Source organism: Antechinus flavipes, chromosome 2 (genome assembly GCF_016432865.1).
Source record: "Antechinus flavipes isolate AdamAnt ecotype Samford, QLD, Australia chromosome 2, AdamAnt_v2, whole genome shotgun sequence".
In the NCBI taxonomy this organism is placed as follows: Eukaryota; Metazoa; Chordata; class Mammalia; order Dasyuromorphia; family Dasyuridae; genus Antechinus; species Antechinus flavipes.
The window spans coordinates 362,403,610-362,425,060 of NC_067399.1; the positions used below are offsets into that span (position 1 = coordinate 362,403,610).

General features: G+C 34.0%; 1 protein-coding gene across 11 annotated transcripts in view; it reads left to right on the forward strand.

Annotated features, from left to right (window-relative positions):
- The window catches only part of CDKL3 (cyclin dependent kinase like 3), a 110,106-nt gene that overhangs the window by 37,357 nt on the left and 51,298 nt on the right, over positions 1-21,451 (forward strand). For 5 of the 11 annotated variants that reach the window (XM_051978192.1, XM_051978193.1, XM_051978191.1 and 2 more), the window contains exons 8-13: positions 10,028-10,181; positions 10,343-10,650; positions 11,914-12,010; positions 13,027-13,189; positions 14,044-14,141; positions 18,660-18,866. In XM_051978192.1, the coding sequence (XP_051834152.1) occupies positions 10,028-10,181; positions 10,343-10,650; positions 11,914-12,010; positions 13,027-13,189; positions 14,044-14,141; positions 18,660-18,857 (1,018 nt within the window). In that variant the 3' untranslated portion in view covers positions 18,858-18,866. The other 6 variants (XR_007950731.1, XR_007950732.1, XM_051978198.1 and 3 more) reach the window with 4 other exon arrangements.

A 21,451-nucleotide genomic window follows, 5' to 3' on the forward strand; every position in this document is an offset into this window, starting at 1 on the left:
AAGTAGTTTTTATTCAAGGTTACCTAAGTAGAAACAAGCAAAGCTGAGATGTTCACCTATGTGTGTGGGGTGGTAGGATAGCTAGAGTGCTGGGCGTAGAGTCCAGAAAACCTGAAGTCAAATTCAGCCTTAGACTCTTAGTAGCTGTGTGATGCTAGTATATCCCCTCTGTTTGGTTCAGTTTCCTCATCTATCTGTAAAAGGGGGATGATATTAAGTCCTATCTCCCATAGTTGCCTTAGGGGGTCAAATGATACAATATTTGTAAAATGCTTAACACACTGCCTGACTCATAGTAGGTGCTTAATAAATGCTTGTTCCTGGCCCCTTCATCTCTAAAATGAGGACGTCAATGGTCTCTACATCTTGGATCCTATGACTAAATTATTCTATAACTTTCATATAGGTTAATCTTATTTCACCCTTCTCTATTCATTTGTTTGTTTCTTCATGAATAAACATTTAGTAATTGCACATTGTATGTTGAACACTGCTAGGTACTAGCCCAGGGAGACTTAGAATTTAGGCAAAATATGGTCTTGTCCTCTTGAAGCCTATAGTTTAAAAAAGGGGGTTTGATGAGGAAAGGAGTAAGGGAGGGAACAACTAAGTGCTGTGAAATTTGAAGGAAAAGATACTTATCAATACAGAATGGTACTCATGAAAGAAGAATGGAATTCAGCAAAAAAGGTAAAATGTAACATTTTATTAATAGGGATACATACCCTTAGTTTTAGGGTTGACAACATCATAAGAGTGAGGAATCATTATTAGTTATATTAAAGAAAGTGAACATAACATAACAGAACATACATGTTGGATCAGGGCCAGCCCTTTCCGTTTTGAAAGGAATGCTTTGTGAATTTATGAAGTCCAGATTCATCCCTAGGTTAATGATAGTATTTTAAGACTAGATGACTCATGGGTGCTTGGGAAAGAAATAAAAATTATCATTAGTTGGCAAGGATGAGGTTTAGATCAGATGAGGTCAGCTTGTCTGCCCTCAAGGATACTATACAGATGTCATGGAGTTTCTCAGAAGCTGGAAAACAAACTTCGTTGGCAGGTGGTGCTGGAATAACAATTCCTTTAGAGTTAGAATGTGAGAGTGTTTTATGAGAGTATTGTACCTCTTCAACTTAGCTCAGAGTTTTTTTTTTGTTTTTTTTTTTAAACCAATGATTATGGGAAAGTTTGCATCTAACCTTTGCATCTAACTTGAGAAAGAAGACTAAAATTTTAAATGTCTAAGCTTCTGTACTCAGAGATAGAGAAAAGGGATTAGGTTGATATATGTAATATAGAATAGTTAGAGAATAGGATTAATTACAGAATATAAAATGCAGGATCAATGTCTAGTTTTCATAGAAAGTAACATTTGAGTTGAGCTTTAAAGATGAGTAGTAGGGATTCAAAGGTGAAAGTAAGAGAGAAAAAGAGACAGAGAAATAGAGTCAGGCATTATACTATGAATAAAAGCCAAAGCAAGCAAAGGTCAGAAAAGAAGGGAACGTATTCTAGTTTGCCTGAAACAGAGAGTTTGTGTGGATGATGAGAAGGCTGAAAATGTTGGATGAAAAAATTGTGATGAATAGACAAGTTTTCAATTTACTGAATATATTCAGATATTAACTAATCAGAGACAATGCTACCTGTTGATTGCTTGGCTCCTTGTCATTATTATTTTGTTCTTCAAATGGTTTTCTCTTTTTATTATGAATGTAATAAAATCCAAATATTTTGATATACAGAAATGAATAAAAAAGGAAATTATATACATAAGGAGGATGATAACACATACTTTTTAAAAACACTTTTGAATTCTTAATTTTTGTTTCCTCTGAACTTTTTTGTTTGTTTGTTTGTTTTTATAAATTTAGTGTTTTATTGATATGCTTTTGTTCTTTTTACCCCTATTATTCCCTCTGACTCCCATTATATCTCAGGTGGAACCATAATAAATTAGTATGATTAGGTTAAATCAACTCATTGGCAATGTTATGAAGATGTTTGTTTCATTTTGTACATTTAGTCTATCTCCCTTCCAACAGGTTATCAGTCTTCTAAAATCATATTTGACACTACTCAAAGTTCTGAAGTTTTTCAGTTGTTTTTCTTTACATTTTTTGTAGTCTTTATGTAAATTACTTTTATAGAATTTCTCATTTTTTTTTCTTTTTTTTTCCGCTGAGACAATTAAGGTTCAGTGACTTGGTCTAAGGTCACACAGCTAGGAAGGGTTACGTGTCTGAGGCCAAATTTGAACTCAGCTCCTCCTGACTTCAGGGTTAGTGCTTTATCCACTGCACCACCTAGCTGCCCCTTCTCATTTCTTTTTGCATCAATTCATGCAAGTCTTCCTAAGTTTCTCTAAATCTATCCCTTTTATAATTTCTTATGGTGCAATATCATTTCTTTTTTAAAATCAAACAATTTTAATTGTTTATAATTAAATTTTTTGAACAAATATCTGCCTTCTCTTTCTCCTGCCTTTCCCCTCCCACTTGAGAAGACAAGAAAAACAAAGTCTCCATCTATCAACATGTATAATTAAGTAAAACAAATCCCCATATTGGCCATATTTTTAAAAAATCTCATTCTGAACTCTTGAGTCCATCAAGGTGATTATATAAGGTGATTAGACTTCATCTTGAGTTTTGTAGATTTATGGTTTGTCATTGTGTTGATCAGAGATCCTAAAACTTTGTGTTTATTGTCTTGACTATATTGTTGTTATTGTATACATTGTTGTTCTAAAACTGTTCACTTCACTCTGCAATGTATAAGTCTTCCTGAGTTTTTTCTTAAACCATCCCCTTTTTAATTTCTTTACAGTACAATAGTATTCCATCATATTTTATACATATGAATGTATATATTGTGGCACTAATATTTAACTTATATGCTACAGTTTGTTCAACAATTCCTCAATTGATGGGTACTCACTTTCTTTCCAATTTCTTGCTGAAATAAAACATTATGCTTCTGTCTTTGACCTTGTTTAGCTATAATGACATCATTGGTTCAAACAGTATATACAGTTTAGCATCCTTTTGGGTATAATTCCAAATTATTTTTTTAATGGTTAGACAAATAAATAGCTCCACCTACTACACATCAGTGTGCCTGTCTTCCCATAATCCTTCCAACAATAGCATTTTTCATCTTTGCCAAGATGAAAAATGAGGAAAACTATCAGAGCTGTTTTAATTTACATTTCCTTTGTTATAAGTTATTTGGATCATTTTTTCAAATAGTAACTTTTCTTGTTCATATCCTTGGATCATATATCTGTTGGAGAATAGCTTTTGTTCATATATGTTTGTATTAGTTTTCTATCTCTATATTTCAGATTTGAGTGCATTGTCAGAGAAATTTGCTGCAAGCATGCTCATTAGTGAAATAAGGATAGAAGAATTGCACATGCTTAACATATATTGGATTACTTATTGTCTAAGGGAGATGGTGGGAGGAAGGGAGGTGAAAAAAGTTGGAACATAAGATTTTGCAAGAATGAATGTTGAAAATTATCTATGCATGTGTTTTGAAAATAAAAAGCTTTAATAAGAAAGATAATAATAATGAATAAAAAAGAAATTTGTTGCAATAATTTTTCCCTTGTTCACTGTTTTCCTTTAAATTCTAGCTATGTTGATTTTTGAGTTTTAAAACCCTTAAAAATTTATGAAACAAAATTGATCATTTTATCCCATCATCCATTCTATCCATTGTTTGATCGATTTGGTCAATAATTCTTTTCCTACACAAAGTTATGAATGGTATATCTTTTCTTACTTCTCTAGTTTATATAGCTAATATAACAAATATTGTAAGATGTCAGTCTAAAACTAATGTCTGCCAGAAAACAGTTTTCCAGTTTTAGTATCATTTTTGTTGGTGTCCTTAAGTTGGCAATTGAACAATTGGCATTCTTGAAATTATGTAAGCGTATGCTACCATGTGTAACTGCTTATGAGAACTGTTAATCTGTTATACTGATCACCTTTTCTAATTTTTTTAATCAGTAAGATAATTTTAAAACTTAAAGACTTATAATAAAGTTTGAGATCTGGTACTGCTAAGTTGCTTTTACTTCTAAATTTTTTTCATTATTGTCCTTGACCTTTGTTTTTCCAGTTGAATTTTACTATTATTTTATCTAGTTCTCTGAAGTATTACTAGTTTGGCATGATAATTAAATTGTAAATTGTTTTAGAAAGTATTCTCATTTTATTATGTTGGCAGGATCTAATTATGGAAATCAATATTCCTCCAATTATCCATGTCTTATTCTGTTCCTGTAAAGCCTAAAGCATGTTTATATTCATGTAAATCCAGAATGTGTCTTTGTAAATTGACTCCCATATATTTTATATATTTTGTAGTTACTGAAATGAATTTTCTTCTTTATATTTTCCTACTGGATTTTGTTAATATGGCTAACAATTTGGGGGGAGTTTATTTTATATCCTGTTACTTTCCTAATATTATTGTTTCAATTAAATGTTAGTTGCATCCCTAGAGTTCTTTAAGTAAATCATCCTATTTTCATCATCTTCCTTGTCCTTTTACATTACTTAGAGTCAGCCAAATAATAGCACCTTATATATTATCTCTCTTTTGTATCAGGTATATGTTTCTCCTTCTCCAGCTCCTGAAGATTTTTGAACAGAGGAGGGCATGACTAGATTTATATAGAAGGAATATTCTCCCAGCACTAGGAGAAAGGCTAGATTAGGGATTGAAGTGGATGGAGGCAGGAAGATATTGCAATACTGAAGGTGATAATGAGTGTCTAATGTAGGGTTGTAATGGTGGGAATAGAAGGAAGTTGAAGGGATGTGACAGATATTGCTGAGGAATCAATACCTGGTAATTGATTATACATCAATGGTAAGGGAGAATGAAAAGTAAAAATATGCCCAAAATTTCAAACATGAGAGATTAGATGAATGGTAATTCCATTCCTCCAAAAGTAAAGTCAAAAAGAGAAGTGGATTTAAGAAGCGTCATTATGTTTATATTGTCTTATAGAAAATGTGGACATGAAGCTCAGGAACCACAATAAGCCATGAAATAAGGATATGAACATTAATTATCATAGAACTGATAATGAAATATAGGAGTAAATGAGATTGCCAGGGGAAAGCAAAGGGTCATGAAGCCAATAAAGAGTGAGATGAGAAGAGAATCAGCCAATCAACTAGCATTTATTAGTAATTGATTATGTGCCAACCACTGTGCTGTGTGCTGGGGATACAAAAAAATACAAAAAAGACAGTCAGTCCTTGCTCTCAAGAAGGTCACAGTCTAATGGAGGAGACAAATGCAAATAATCATGCATAAATAAAATATATACAGGATCAATTGGAGATAGTAATAGAGAAGGCACTAAGACTGAGGAGGACTGGAAAAGTCTTCTTAAAAAGGTGGAGCTGATACTTGGAAAAGGGGTGTGGCTGATACTTGAAGAAAGCCAGGAAAACTAAGAAGGAAAAATGAAGGAGAGTATTCCAGGCATGGGAGATTAGCTTGGGAAAATGCTTGAAGCTGGGAGATGTGTTGGTAATGTGCAAAGAAAGCAATGAGGCCAGTGTCTCTGGATTGCTTAGTATTTAGAAGAAAGGTAGAAAGCGAGAAGTTATAAAAGGCTTTTCAAAGCCAGAGGATTTTCTGTTTAATCCTGAATGTTTTAAAGAACTACTAAAATTTATTGTGGAGGGAGATAATATGGTCACAGTGACATTTTAGAAGGACCATTATGATAGTTCAGTGGAAGTTAGTTTGGAGTGGGAAGAAACTTGAGGCAGGAGGTCCAAAAGCAGGTTATTTCAGTAGTGCAGGCATGAAATGAGAGGGCCGGCCCCAAGGCAGTATCAAAGGAGAGGAAAAGGGTATATATGAGAGAGATTATGGAGGTAGAAGTGAAAGGACTTGACAGTTGAATGGATATAGAGAGTGAAAAAGAGTTAGGAATTAAAAAGTAACAATTTAGATGCAAGCCTGACTGGTTGTTGGTAATAGGGAAGTTGGAAAGAAGTGAGGTTTTTTTTTTTTTTTTGGGGGGGGGTAATGAATTTGGTTTTAGACATATTGAATTTAATATGTCTATAGAATATCTATTTCAAGATGTTTAACAGAAAATACAAGATACAATAGGGGTCAGGAGAGCAGTTATGGCTGAAACAAAGTAAATCTGAGAATCATCTACAAAGCAATGATGATTGAATCCATAAGAGATGATGAGATCACCAAATAGTATAGAGGGAAAAAGAAAGAGACATTTAGGGACACCCATGGTTAGTGGACATGATGTAGCTGAAGATCCAGCAAAAGAGAGGTCAGACAAATGGGAGGAGAACCTGGAGAAAGTAGTGTCATGAAAACTAGAGAAAAGTGTCGATGAGAAGAAGGTGATTAACATTGTCAAAGGTATGGAAAAGTCAGGAAGAATGAGAATTGAAAATAGCCATTAGATTTAGCCTTTAAGAAATAATTAGAATTTGATATCTCTGACCCTTTAAAATGGAAAAGAAAAGTTTCTAAAAGAAACAAGAGTGTCAGATTTGACAGAGAGGTCAAAAAAAGATGAAGATTTAAAAAAAAGATCACTAGATTTGTTAATTAAGGGATTAGGAAGCCATTAACAACTTTTGAGAGAATAGTTTCTATAGCATTGTGGGAGAGAGGCCAGATTGCAAGAGTTTGAGGAGATAGTGATTGATGTATGAGGTGGAAAGATTAGGTATAAACAATTCTTCTGAAAAATATGGCCGCAAAAGAAGAAAAATAGGAAAGGTAACCCTCCAACTAAAGAAAATTAGAAGGACATTGGAGGAAAATGGAAAAGATTCAGTAAAGACTGAGAAATTGAAAATGCTTCAGAGAGGGAATGACAGAGTAATTCTCTATGCTATGATTAGAGGGAAAGAGAAGGTACTCAGAACTTTTGACTAAATAGAGAAGGGGTCTGAGGCAACTTAATCTTCAATCTCCTCAATGAAATAGTAGACTGAGTAATCAACTGTACTTGTGGAAATTTGAGCTGTGGTTAGAAGCAAGGAGATTTAGAAAAAAGGTTTGGGACAGTTATTGGGGAGTGAAATATGGAGCTCATTGCACAACAAGGCTGGATCAATTGAAATTTGTATTAGATAAAAATCATCTTGATTTTGTGACTTTTTCCAGTGATGCCCAGAAGTTCTGAAGTAGGGGTGGAGAAATTTTGTGTTGGGGATTTTACAGAGATGAAGATTTATAGGTCAAAAATTATGAAAGTTCAGGAATTCTAAGGTAGTAGTTAGAGAAACATTTCAGTATTAGACCATGGGATTCAAGGCTGAATGTGGAGGCAAGTAAGATGATGTGTGGGTATAGGTGTGATGTTAATGATGAGGTCAATCATGATAAAGTTGACAAAATAAATGTATTGTGAATAACAGAGAAAGAAGGATGTAGCAGAAAATTTTGTTTAGATAGTAGAATCTTGGAGACTCTAGAAATCTGTGATATGATATGATCTAAAGTGTTGCGATCTTGTAATCATTAACTCATGGAAATTGAGTAAATTGAGGACATCTGAAGTTAGAGGTCAGTATTTGGCTTCAGTGAAGTATAAGTAGAAGTCAGTAGAATTGAGATATTTGAGGAAATGTGAGGCCAGTTGAAAATATGAACATTAAAGCTCTTGAGGATCATGACTGGAATTGAAATAACAAGATTGTGAGCAAGATATTGAAAGTATTGAGAAAAATGGTTTTCTTGAGGGTAGTATTAAGAAGGAAGTTGGGAGAGTGACCTGAAAAGCTTCAGGTTTTCAACCTGAATAATAGGAATAAGGAAACATTAATATGAGTGGCAGGCATGGACTTCAAAAAGAAGAATGGTTATTGAGAAATAGCAATAATGATGGAGAAATAGTTTAGAAGTAGTAGCAATAAGAAGTAAAGAATATTTTAGTCTCTTCTCTTAGCCCTGTTTAATAAAAGCCCCTGGCTATAAAGTATATGGTATCCTCACAAGAGAACTAGATTTCTGTTAGAGTAAGGAAGGGATTGAATGTTGATTGAAAAGCTCAAGGATGATATTTAAGAAAGTTCCAAAGGACGTATTAGAATGAGATAGAAGATGCAAATTACTCTGTTGATTCCTCTCCTCCTCCTCTACCAAAATAAAAGGGACAGAAGAAAGGTTAACATACTTTTTTTTGACTACAGTTGCTTTTATACTATGTTGGACCTAGATGTATTCATATTAAAATTGACATTGGGAAGGGTAAGGCTAATTAGAATAAATATTAAGCTGTTGGAGTAAACTTCTTCAGGGCAGGGACTATAATTTTTATAGTTTAAAAAATTCTCCACAGTATAGAGTGCAAAAGTGTTTTCAGATACTTCATTGGCAAAATAGTTTTTAAACAAGCAGCTTCATGATTACTATTTATGCTTTTAAAAAATAATGAGGAAAGTTGCTCATGAATTAAGAACCTATTCTAATACCATTTGAGATATTACATGACCTAATAAATGGAGCAGTAGACTTGGAAAAGAAGATCTTGGTTCAGATCCCACCTCTGATGCTTCCTATATATGGAATCATCTTCAAATCACTTAATATTTTTGTCTCAATTCTCTCATCTATGAAATGAGGCTAATAATAGCTATAATATTTATCTCACAGGATTGCTATAAGGATCAGATATATATGAAATATTTTATAAACTTTAGAGTGCAATATAAATCAATACCAGTTATTACAGCATTTAGTCATTTATTTTCAGACTTCAAAGAGTTCAGTTTTAAATTTAATTAAATCAGAAAGAAAAATGTGGGTTAGCTATATGGATAAGTTTTAGAGAAAGAAAAAGCTTTGTTTTGGGTCACTTCTTTATATATATACTCTTACTTATCCTCCAGATCTATATTATCTAATGATTAAGTTGTTTCATGTGTATCATACTCCTTGTGAACCCTATTGGGGTTTTCTTGGTAAGGATATTGAGTGGTTTGCTATTCCATTATTTGCCGTTTCCTTCTCTAGCTCATTTTACTAATAATGAGAAAACTGAGGCAAAAAAGATTAAGTGACTTGCCCAAGCTCCATATTTAGTAAATGTCTGGGGTGGATTTGAACTCATAAAAATGAGTTTTCCTTATTCTAAGCTCCATGGTTTGTCCATTGTACCCCTCACTGCCTCAGATCTGTATAAATATCTCTATTTTTTTCTCTTTAACTCTAATATTACATCCCTAGTGCCTAATATAATTTTTCAAAACCAAAATACTTACTTCTGATTTTTGTTAACATTTGTTCTTTAAATTTAAAAGTTTTATTTTGATATATTTTATTTTAACACATCAACTATTTTCCATTAAACAACTGTCACTTCTCCCATTATACCTTCCCATAAAAAATAAATTAAGCAAATTAGAGATTGTGACTTACAGTACATACTACTTTCCATTTTTATAGTTTGGTGACAGAAAGGAAAGATACTATGGTATCTTATAGACTGGATGAATCTTTCTGAACTGTCTAATTGGCAATATTCATTTTCATGTGGTTTAATCCCCCTTCATTTTAAGACATACAGCTAATAAGTATCAGAAGTAGAATTTGAACCCAGATCATCTTGGCTTCAAATTAATCATTCTGTCTACTGTGCTATGCTCTCTTTCTAGACAGTAGGCGCTAATAATTTGAAACCGATGTTTATATTTCCTGAGTTTTGTTGCTCATTAAGGAGTATTTGTTTATTTTTCAGTTGTAAAACAATCCAAGCTTATAGAATTCCTACTTTTAAAGATTTTGGAAGACTTACTTTTATTAATAAGCAATATATTTGAGTTAAATATAAATTGTTTTTGCCTTTCTTTGTACCTCCATTGCTTAGCACAGTTCTTGGCACATAGCAAGAAGTTAACAAATGGTTGTTTGTTATATAGTTGATGAGTATATTAGAGCAAATAGAACATGAAGATTCAGCATTTTGTGCATAAATTGATTTGTGATTGCATTTTTAAATCAGATTCATACCAGAATTGAGGGCTAAGTTACTGCAAGAAGCAAAAGTCAATTCATTCATAAAGCCCAAAGAGAATTCTAAAGAAACTGAATTCACTAAAGAAGACAGGAAAATAACCCATGGAAATACATTGCCAAGTAGTTCAACTATAGGAAAGGTGAAGATTTGTTTGTTTATTTTTCTAAAAAATATCACTTTGTATATATATATAGAATATATGTGTATATGTATATGTATGTAATATATAGAAGAAAACTTCTTAGACCTCCATTGACTAAGTTATTTTCTATATTCAGAATTTGGATATATCTATTCTAGGATGGGGACAAGGACAAAAAGGCCAAGGATATAAAAGTCCGAATTTTTAAAGTAAAAGGAGGGAAAGGAGACGTCTCTGAAAGTGAATATTACCAACGGGACAGTTCAGAAAATTTTCATACTCTTTCTCAAGATAATAAACCTGTAACATCCGAATCACCTATCCCTGCAAATCTCAACAATGATTCTAACAACATGAAGGAAGATGTCTATGCGGGCGGGTGTATGACTATGCCACCCATTAATCCTAATAGCAGTAATTTGACTGCTGCAAATCCTAACTCACATTTCACCCACATAATTACAAGGTGGGTAGCAACTGTGGAAATAATAGGGTATTAGTAAATGGCAAAAATGATTTAACTTTTTCTTTACCAGGTATATTACAAAGAACTTATTCAATACCTCAAGAATCTTTAAATGTTTGGGGTATGTATTCCTTTTACTATGCAAATTCCCTTTATTACTTAGATGGTTATCAAATATTGCTACAGATGAAAAAAATTAATCACTTTGTCACCAAACCAATGAAGAGCCCCTCCAGTTAGCTAGATTGTCTTCTGGCAGTTAGTCCATCACCAGGCCAGTTCTTGAAGCCTTTCTGGTTTGGTAGATCTTGCTAGAATTTGTACTTTTCTAGTATAGACTTTGAGACTTTGGGGATGCCTTTATGCATGATGAGCATTAAAAGAGGATTTTAATGGTGGAAAGAATGAATAGTACATATGAAATGTTTTGATTGTGAAAGATGAAATGTACAAATTCTAGCAGTATTAGGTAAATCTTAGTAACTTAAATAAATCTTTATTTATAATCATGTATGTCCCCACTAGTCAAAGAAAACCTGGAAATACTTTCTAACAGTCAAAAAGTTTAGGAAATCAATTCTATTTTGAGTCAACTTCATATTTATCATTTGTTTTGCTGTTTTTTAAGCAGCTATTGAAGCAGATGAGCCTGAAGAAGCCTAAGGAGATCAATGGATTGAGGGTCAGATATTCAGATCAGTTAGATTTAAATGAGTAGGTATCCAAGTAAGTCCAAGAGGAGAAGCAGAGTAAAAAGTGATTGGGTATTAAGGATCAGGTTAAATAGTAGACATATAATTGGATGCTAGTTCTAAGCATCCAGGAAATGAACACAAACAGGGAGAAATCATGAAGACACAAGTTTATAGGCTGGGTCTGAGTCCGGGGAGTGTCAGGAACACAGGCTAAGTGCTTAGGGACAGAAGGGCAGAGTCTTCAGGCACAGAAAAGCTTAGAAACATAGAAAAGAAGCCAGAATTGAACAAGATGCCAGAAATCCAAGCACAAAGGTGATCCATGGATCTCCATAGACAGGAAGAGATGAGTGACTTCAATATGAACAACTCTTAGCAGCCTAGTGACCAGAAGTTGTTGGTTTTCTGCCTTGACTTTATGCTTTGCTCAGTGTGAATGAACAAGCACTGACATTAGTGCTAGTGTTGAGAAAGTGTTCCACACATTCTATTTATCCTGGATTGGAGCAGAAGCAGAGGTTTTGGCTTCTCCAGGGAGTTTTAACAGCTTTTCATATTCATTTCTCAGTAATAAGCCATCTGAAAAAGCTAAAAAGAGAAGGACTTCCTCACAGTCTCTTACACAGTCCATACCCAACAAGCAAGAGGATGCAGGCTCTGTTCAGGTAAGTTTAAGGAGCTAATCATTTAAATTTCTCCTGTTTCTACATTTATGCTTCATTTCATGATTACATTTGAGGCCCTATTCCAATTTATTAAATCCAGTTTTGATTTTAAATAAAATTTTCTTCCTGAGACTTAAATCCACAGCAGAACCTTTACATCTCTAAAGATCAGTAAACCTGATTCCTCTTCCTCCTCCTCTTCTTCCTCCTCATTCTCCTCCTTCTCCTTCTACTCCTTCTGCTGTTGCTGCTGCTGCTGCTACCTCTGCTTCTTCTGCTGCTTCTGTTGTTATTGCTGCTTCTGCTTCTTCTGCTCCTGCTACTGCTTTTTCTTCTCCTCCTCCTCCTCTTCCTCCTCCTTCTCCTTGTTCTCCTCCTCCTCTCCTCTTTTTCTTTCTCTTCTCCTTTTTCTCCTCTTCTCCTCCTTTTTCACCTTTGTTTTTAAAGGTACAGATGGAATTTTCAGGTCAGCTCTTTTTGTTTTCCCTCATTAAAATTATTACTAACTGGATTTCATATAATAGTTGCTTATAAAAAAATTTAATTGGAATAAATTAACAAGATGCATATCTCATATATAATACATGGGAGGAAATAAAGCTATTCAAAACTTGAAGTGATTTGTACAGTAGTGAAATATAAACAATAGAACACAAGTTTCTGACTTCTGATAGTCATACACATAATTTTTATGCCTACTATGGTTTTTTCACATTAAAAGATATCTCTTCCTCATAATGTTATGCAGAAACCTTAGTTTCTAAAATATTTATTAGAATTGGAACTGTCGTACATTTCCCTATATCTTTTCCCCCTTTATCCAATCCTGACTGTATCTTCTTGACACAGTCAGAAAATATGATGGTGAATTAGATACTCTTTGACTAATTTAAGAAGAAAGAATTAGCTTAGCTGTTTTTCATGCAGATTCATGTGGATATAGAAGACTAACTTGGGAATCTCTGCTCATCCTGTCATTTTATGAATAATCATACACATATTTTGTTATTATTCAGAATCAAACAGAGAAGAGCACACTTTATGAGCGAACAGCTCAAAATGACCAAATAACAAATGGGAACAAAAGGAAACTGAATCTTTTAAGGAATGATAAGAAAGAGATACATTTCCCAGAGCTGCCTTTCACAATACAATCAAAAGAGATGAAAGGAATGGAAGGTATAAATTTATTGCTTAGGTCTCTACAGATTCAAATGGCATTGTTTATAAGATTTAAAAAAAAAAAAAAAGTAAAACCGTAATTTTGATGTGTTGTTTATGGAAAAAAAATTTACAAATATCCAAGAGATTCAAAACTTATATGAGTTTTTAATTATTGGGATCTTGTCATATTTAAGTAAAAATTAGAATATTTTCTCATTGATTAAAATTTTAAAAGGGAGTTAGTAAAAGCTTTAAAAGATGGAATATTAGATCATTGCTTTTACTGCTAAATATGGCAAGATAATGTTCCTGAGTTGTTAGAACATCTGTTCTAGATTTTTATTTATTATATGGCTTGGAACAAATAACCTTACTCAGTTTCCCTCACATAGTAGAAATAAATACAGTATTAATATTTTCAGAAGTGTTCTGAAAATTAATGACAAGTTTTTTTTAACAAGCGTTGAATTTCATAATGAAGTGTGCTGCCTTACATATAGCATTTGTTTTATTAAGTTAAAGAACAGTGACATCTGGTGATAAATTACTGTAATAGCAATAATGTTATGCTTAATACACAAGGAAACACATTCCTGAACTACTTATTTAAAAATTTAGAGCAGAACTTAAAAAGGAATATCTTGTATCTTATATTTGGCAGCATATTAGTTTTCTAGAAGAAAAATTTATCTTTGCATATTTACTATCAGGAATAACAAACTAGGTTTTGATATCTTGATAGTAAGCCAAGAAACTGAAAGTAAAAGACATTTTCATGCATTAGAATTTGTTAGCAAAACCCGTGAAAAGGAAAAAAAAAATTCAGGCTAGGAATTATAAATAGTAATGACTCTGTCTCTTTATAAAAGTTAAACAGATAAAGATGCTGAAGAGGGAACCAAAGAAAACTGACACATCTAAAATACCATCTTTACTTAATGTGGATCAAAATCAGGAAAAACCAGAGGTAAAACTATTTTGTACATAGTTATTAGTAAGAAAGTCTTCTTGAGCATCTTAATTCAATGTATACATTTGGTCAGCTAGAAAGCTGGAAAAAATATCAAATCCTAAATTCTTTTAAGGCTGGAAACAGATCATCATTTGCTTGGTTTAATAATTCCTTCACAAAAACTTTACTCTGATTCCCCATTGTGATGTGGAAGAAAATGCTATTGGAGCACAAACTCTGGTATATGTCTTAGATTGCAGGGACGACTTGGAATATGGGTTGATGACAGATTATATGTGATGGTCTGAAGACCAGTCTAGCAAAATGTCAGAGTTACTCTTTATCGTAGTTTTGCCTACCAGGTAATGAATTTTGGGAGACTATAATAGCTCATAGAGACTATTTGGTGTTAAGGCATGGGAGGAATTGGTGGAGCAAAGACTCACACTGATAAAATCATAGATCCCTTAATCATTGAAGGATAAAAAGTTATTGACACAGTTTTTACTATTGCATAGTGATTTCCAGCCACAATTAAACCAAAATGATTAAATTTTTATGGATTTTGTGGTATGCAAGAAAAATAGCACATTGAAAGTTACAGAGGCACACATAGTCAACTAAGTGATTTTAGGGAACATATAGAATAGTGTAAATTATGATTGGGCTCTCCCTGGGCACATTTGTTAAAGAGACAAAGTTTGTCTGCTCTCACCACCTCCTCCTATTTGTAATCAAATTCTGTCTTCTTCCCTACCTTGCTCTTTGTATAGCAAGTATTGCATTCATGGGAGACTTTTTTCTTAGCAAATTCTCACTATTCTCTACGAAATGTTATCCTAAAAAAGGGTATTTGAATTTTATTTATTGTTACATGAAGACAAAAGAGCCTTCTAAACTTGAAGGAATGACTCTGAGTAGGAAATAATGGGAGAGAGATGTTGAGGGGAAAGGGCTCTACCTGGTAGCTCTCAAATTACATCAACTTCCTTGTGTAGTGCTTCCATTTCTCATGTATTTACTTAAACAAGCAAAACTTGGATTCTCCTTATAGGAACTTTTCTTCCTTCAAAGCTCCAGAGGCATATTCTTACACTATTTGTGGATCTTTGTTGAAGAAGAAATACATTTAATACAGTCATCCTAATTTTCCACAGACTAGACTGTTTTAACTTAACCCCTATAATTCCCTAATGTAATAATATGTTTCCAAATCCTATTGATTTTCTAGAATTAGATTGAACATTCTGATCCTAGCCTGATTTTGAGGAAACCCCACATCATTTATTACAGCTTTGGTAGCTATGTGGATTCAGTATCCTATGAGATTCAATATTCTATGGGATGCCTTAAATTGTGCAGGATATTTTATGACAGGAGCATATTTCCCAGGATTGTTCCAAATCAGCCTAAGCTATCTTTTACATAGCTATTTTTATTGTTAGACTCAGATCTTGGGTGTTTTCTCTCTTTACAACATGGGTAAGCTGTAATACTCAAGAATATGCCTTGGTCTTGCATTTGTTATAAATCATACATCCAATTTATATGTAGCTGGAATCTACTGGATGAAGTTATGGGGTATGACCATTTAAGGGAAAGGGACACCTTCAGTGGAGATGGACATGCTTTGCTGAGACGACTAAGAATTCTTGTTTGGTCCCTATCACTATAAGGATTGCATCAATGATAACCAGCAGCTTCAAGACTGGGAGGATCTGTCCACTCTATGGTCTATAAGGAGAGCAAAGGAAAATGGTTCTACTCACCTCTTTGAGGCTCTTCTTTTGGGGGATTTTTCTAGCTTCCTCTCTTTTTTGAACTTCTGAGAAGGAGAAAAAAAGGTATTTCTCTTTCCTCGCCCAGTGGCATTGGTGGCTTTCTTGAGAGGCATGTAATAGTGCCAATTGGCTTATGCTTGTTTAGGCAAGCCTGAGCAAGGACCTGGGGTCCCTATTGCCCTTGTTAGCTCATTTCATTCTCTTAGAGTAAATCAGCAACCAGCAATCTTGAGAGGAGCTCAAGGAGTGGAGAATTCCAATTTCAGGTATTAGCCAAAGTGAGAAGGACTTCTCCAAGGAGAAGGCCAACACAAAGATCATTCTGTAGCTCAAGGACTAAAGAAACCCATTCATTTACTTTGTGAATTGTTCAAATATTGTAGAGAGGTAAATGTGAAATATTTGTCCACCCATCCCACCAAGGGCCTTTACTTTGGAGTGATAGTATAATGAGTGTAATAGACCCAAAAGAATTGGGACAACCTTTTTGCCTCACTCTTCTTATAGACCACAAATGAGGACCTTCCTTTTATTAGCCAGTCATTTTTGGCACAACTTTTCAAGCCACAGGGATCAATCAAGGATCATGGTATCATTCCAGTAAAGCATGTATCCCTCAACAAGAGATCAGAGCATATATCTAGTTCCATCACTGGTACTCTTTTCTGACAGATTCATATCCTATAATCTTAGCTGGTAAAGTTGAGAGACTCAATTCAACTTCTCTTCCACTAGTTAAATATTTGCTGCCCTAATAAATCAATCTAGGGTTCTTTCAGCCTACTTTTTCATATTCCTAATTCTGGATTACTCTCTGAGGAACCTGAGAGGCTCAGACATTGTCTTTTTAATTCCTTCTAAAGATTCTCAGCAAATTTCATATGGCGTGGTTATTAAATCCTTCCTAAGTGCCAATGTAAAAATTCCCATCAATGTCTATACAGCCCAAATTAAATTTTTTGTGAGAACCTAGACCTTCTATAGCTAGCAGGCTAAATATACAGTTATACAAACCACATTTTTAAAAGCTGTTATAGGTTACCATGTATTTTATTGCTTAAAGGATTTCTCTGGACCCAGAATAATTGGGAATGAACAAAATTAAAACAAATAGTTAGCCATGCAAAATCAAAAAGAAAATTAAGGAAATTAAGACAATTAAGGAAAAAAAAAAAAACAAGCTTCCTCCTTACTGGAGAAAAATCTAGCCTTAAGACATTTCCCAGAGAATGTACAGTTCTTTCAATAGGGATTAGAAGCTTGGGATTGACTAAAAGTCACCCTTATCCAAGTGAGAAACCAAACTATTCTGGGTAAAAATTCCTCTCATGGGGTTCTTTAGCATAGAAGAGAACTAATCTCTGCAATGGGATTCCTCTAAAAATTAGGACAATTCAGATGAAGGTTCTGATGAAAATTCCTCCAATCATATTTTGCAAATGCATAGGGCACCTAAAATTTCTTACAAGCATCCCAGCAAAAGCAAAGGACATTCCAAAGAGAGGTATACACTTACTCTAACCTACTAAACTACAAATAGAGGTATAAACTTGCTCCAACCTATTAAAAGAGACATTCCAAAAAGAAATCAAACTCAGAAAAATTCCAAAGCTAAAGGTAACTCTGCAAAAGGATAAAGCATTTAGAGTTAATCAAAACAAGTTTATGAGATATACCTGGATGCTCAGGAGGCCTCACCTAGGAGGAGAACCTTTGGGCTCCTCTAGACACAGATTCATAATAGGAAGCCCTGACCCCAAAGAGACTAACTAAGGTTTTTCTCTCTCTTTGAATCTGCCCCTTGCCCAGGCTAGGCCTCTAAAACAAATTTAGTAGTGTCTCACGTCTAAAATTTCTTCAAAATGTGACATTTTCCCTTTTAGGAAAAGCAGGGGTGTGTATGTGTGTGTGTGTGTGTGTGTGTGTGTGTGTGTGTGTGTGTGTGTGATATAGAAGAGAGTTTAAGAATTTATTTCCTCTGTCTCAGCAAATGCTTAACATATAAAAAACAAGAATATAATAATAAGTACAGAAAATATACAGCATCTCAATCAAAGAATTACACTCCCTCTAAAAAATAAAAGCCCTTTGTTGAATGGCTGGACATATATTTCACTTTCACCTTAGACCTGAACTGTTTGAGCAATTCAGAAGGTTCAGACTTCCTGGCCAGCCAGTGCATTGACTTGTTTAGTCCTTCAACCACAGATTAACTCTTAAGTGGTGGCCTTTTTTCTTTGGGAAGCTATTCTCTCTCTAGTCAGCTGATGCTTGAATCTGGAACTCTGGAGCTCTCGACCCATGAGGTTACCATAAAGACTAGAAGAATCTTCTTCACAGGATTGCTGGTTGCTGGTCTGTGCTCAGGAAAGGAAACAGGCAGAAAGCATCGAGGGACGCCAGGTCCTGTCTCAGGGCTACCATAGCAAGCCTAAGCTGATCACGATTATCATATGCTTTCTTTTTTTTTTTTTTTTTAATTCAGGTTTATTTTCAGCATCAAATCTCTTCCTCTCACGACTTGCTCTCTCTCCTTCCCCCCCCTTTCCTTGAGAAAACAAGAAAAACGATCCCCTTCTCTAGCCTTGCTGGAAGTCCAAGGGAGAAAAAGTGCTCAAAGAGGTCCAAAAAAGAAGGGCCCTAAAGAGGTGGGCGGAACCATTTTCCTTTGCTTTTCTTAGAGACCACAGAGTGAGTAGCCCCTTCTGATTCACAGATTTCAGTTATATTTGATACACCATCCCCCCCACAGGGACCAATCAGGAATGTCTGTGTTATCTCAACAAAGTGCACATCCTTCAGCAAGAGACCAGAGAGCAGGTCCAACTTTACTGGAAGGGCTCAGTTGATCAGAATTTCCCCTGTTCAGACCCCTGCTACATGTGGAACAAGAGACATTGTCGGTGGAAATCTTTTTAGTTTTCTCCAAAAAAATTCAAACTGGTTTTAAACATTGAAACAGGTGTCTTTTATTACATGATCTTTTGTATGTGATAAGTTTGCATATTATTTTGAATGGTGGATAAATTTATTTTAAGGGACCCAGGGTTGTATGCAACAAATTAATGGTGAAATGCACATGTTTTTAACACATTGGACCAATAATGTTTCACAGAATTAAACTTCTACACCTTTCAAAAGAAGAAATGGGGCAACTAGGTGATAGAATGGATAAAGCACCAGCACTGGAATGAGGAGGACCTGAGTTCAAATTGGCCTCAAACACTTATTAGTTGTGTGACCCTAAGCAAATCCTTTGACCCTGATTGTCTCCAAAAAAGGTGGGGGAGACAATGTTTTCAAAGATATCTGTTATTTCTATAATGAATCTAAACAGAAGTGGGAGGAAAGGAGAATCATTCTCCCTTCCATGATTTGGAAACCCTGAAAGGATAATTCTCTTTAAAAAACAAAAACAAACAAACAAACAAAAAATGACCTTGGACTAAGTTGTAATTTTATTTCAAAGAGTCAGAAGTCATTGATACAAGTTGTAGTTTATTTGCCCTCTGAACTTTGAAAGACAGTGCCAAATGACTGCATTTGTACCAGCAGTAAACTATGATGCAAAGCTATTTCCAAATGCTTTTAATAAATTAATTTTGGAATTAAAAAAAAATAAGAAACTTTTAGACCTGTAATTTGTCACTTAGAATGAGATGGGAATATAACATGCTTTTTGGACCTTCGCTCCCTTTTCCCCTCTCTTCCCCTGAGAAAGATTGACAATTTATTCTATCCCTGGCATTTATGTTGTTTGATTTGAATCGCTTAATCATATTCCACATAGGTAAAGTGCAAATTATAATCTAATATTTAACCATAAAGATATGGGCATATATGAAAGTGCATTAACTGTCTCAGGCTACTAAATGTGTGTTGAAGCTCCATGGGTCTAGGACCTGAAAATCTTTATGTACTTCCTTCAGCATCTAATTATGGAGTGACAGAGAAGACTAGAACCCATAGTAATCTTAAATTGTGATTGATGAGGATAAAGACATCATTTTGCTCATATTTTAAGTGATTTTAAGGGATAAAAAAGTGGGAAAACACAAATGAACACAGTGCTGGGGTCTCCTGACTCCAATATAAATGACTTAACAATAATATGTGTTTAATTGTCAGTTTAATTCAATACACATTTATTAAGCACCTGCTATGTACATGGTACTGAATTAGGCGATGGGGAGATAAAGATAAAACACATCATGCCCTCAGGAAGATACCATCTTTGTGCAATAACTCACAAGTGCAAAATAATTTTTAAAATTTCTCTTTGGCTATCTTCAACCAGCTAAAGAATCAACATTTTCTCAATTAAGGGCTTCTTTATATTTACTTTTTTAGAATATAGGAATTACATAAACTAAAAGAAAGAAGAACCTTCAAGATGTAGAGTAGAAAATGCAGTACTGAGATCTTAGGGAATTTCACTATAGTTAAAAAAGTCCTTTTTTATAAACATTGCACATACACAGATACTGACTAGAGAATTCTATAGATACATCATAGCCCCAGTATCATTATGTGTATATCCATACAAATGTGTTTGAAAAATTACTGATTAATAAATTATTCATATTTTCCTAATTTGCACATTAATTTATAAAAACTGATTGATAGGTGCATCTTAATAAAAAAAACTGCATCTTACATTAAGTTATAGGATTTGATGTGATCATCTATCTTCTCAACTTTGTGTTTTTGGTGGTCATTCTTAGCATTTGATTCAGTAATGAGGAAGGAAAAGTTCCCAAATTTCTAATAAAGTAAGATCATCATTTCTGGAAGCATCAAATATTGCTGAACAAAACAATAGAGTTGACAAGCATGGAACACAATTTTTGTTTCTGCACATGAAAATATTAGAATAGCATTTAAACATACTATTAGATTTTAAGTGATAGAAAAGTGAAAAAACACAAATTCTGGTGTCTTTTGATCCTATCAGCATGCTAATCATTTAGTAGAGTATAAATGACTTAACAATAATATAAGAAGGGTTTCAACAGTAGATAATTTCCATTCTTACCCCTGGTCCATACTAGTGAGGTTTTTAATTTTAGGGAGAAGAAGCCCATTGTGAAGGGAAGAATTTGAAAAGAAAAATTTTTCTCATTGTAGTAGCCTTTGTATTCAAATAACCCTAAGAAGGAAGAAGTTTGGCAATTTAAAACATTTTTTTTTGAGTTTGGCAATTTTAATACTAAAATCTATACCCTTTTTATTTTGTGTACAATAGAAACATAATGTGAGTTGTGAAGACAGCTAGCTATCTGAGTATTTGCCAACTCTTTCTGTTTTCTTAGCAAAATTGCCACTGTTTTCTACTTTCTCCTTCAGAAGAGCTCTCTTGATGTGAAGTTTTGAAATGGAATTATGACACCTTCTGTTTTTCTGCTTTTTATTTATTGTGATTACTCAATAGGACACAAATCCTTTAATCATGTATGTACAGTATTGATGATTTCTGCCCTTGGATAATCACATAGCCCTAAGAATCAAATTTTGATTTATATTCAGGCTTACTGAAGTATGTGT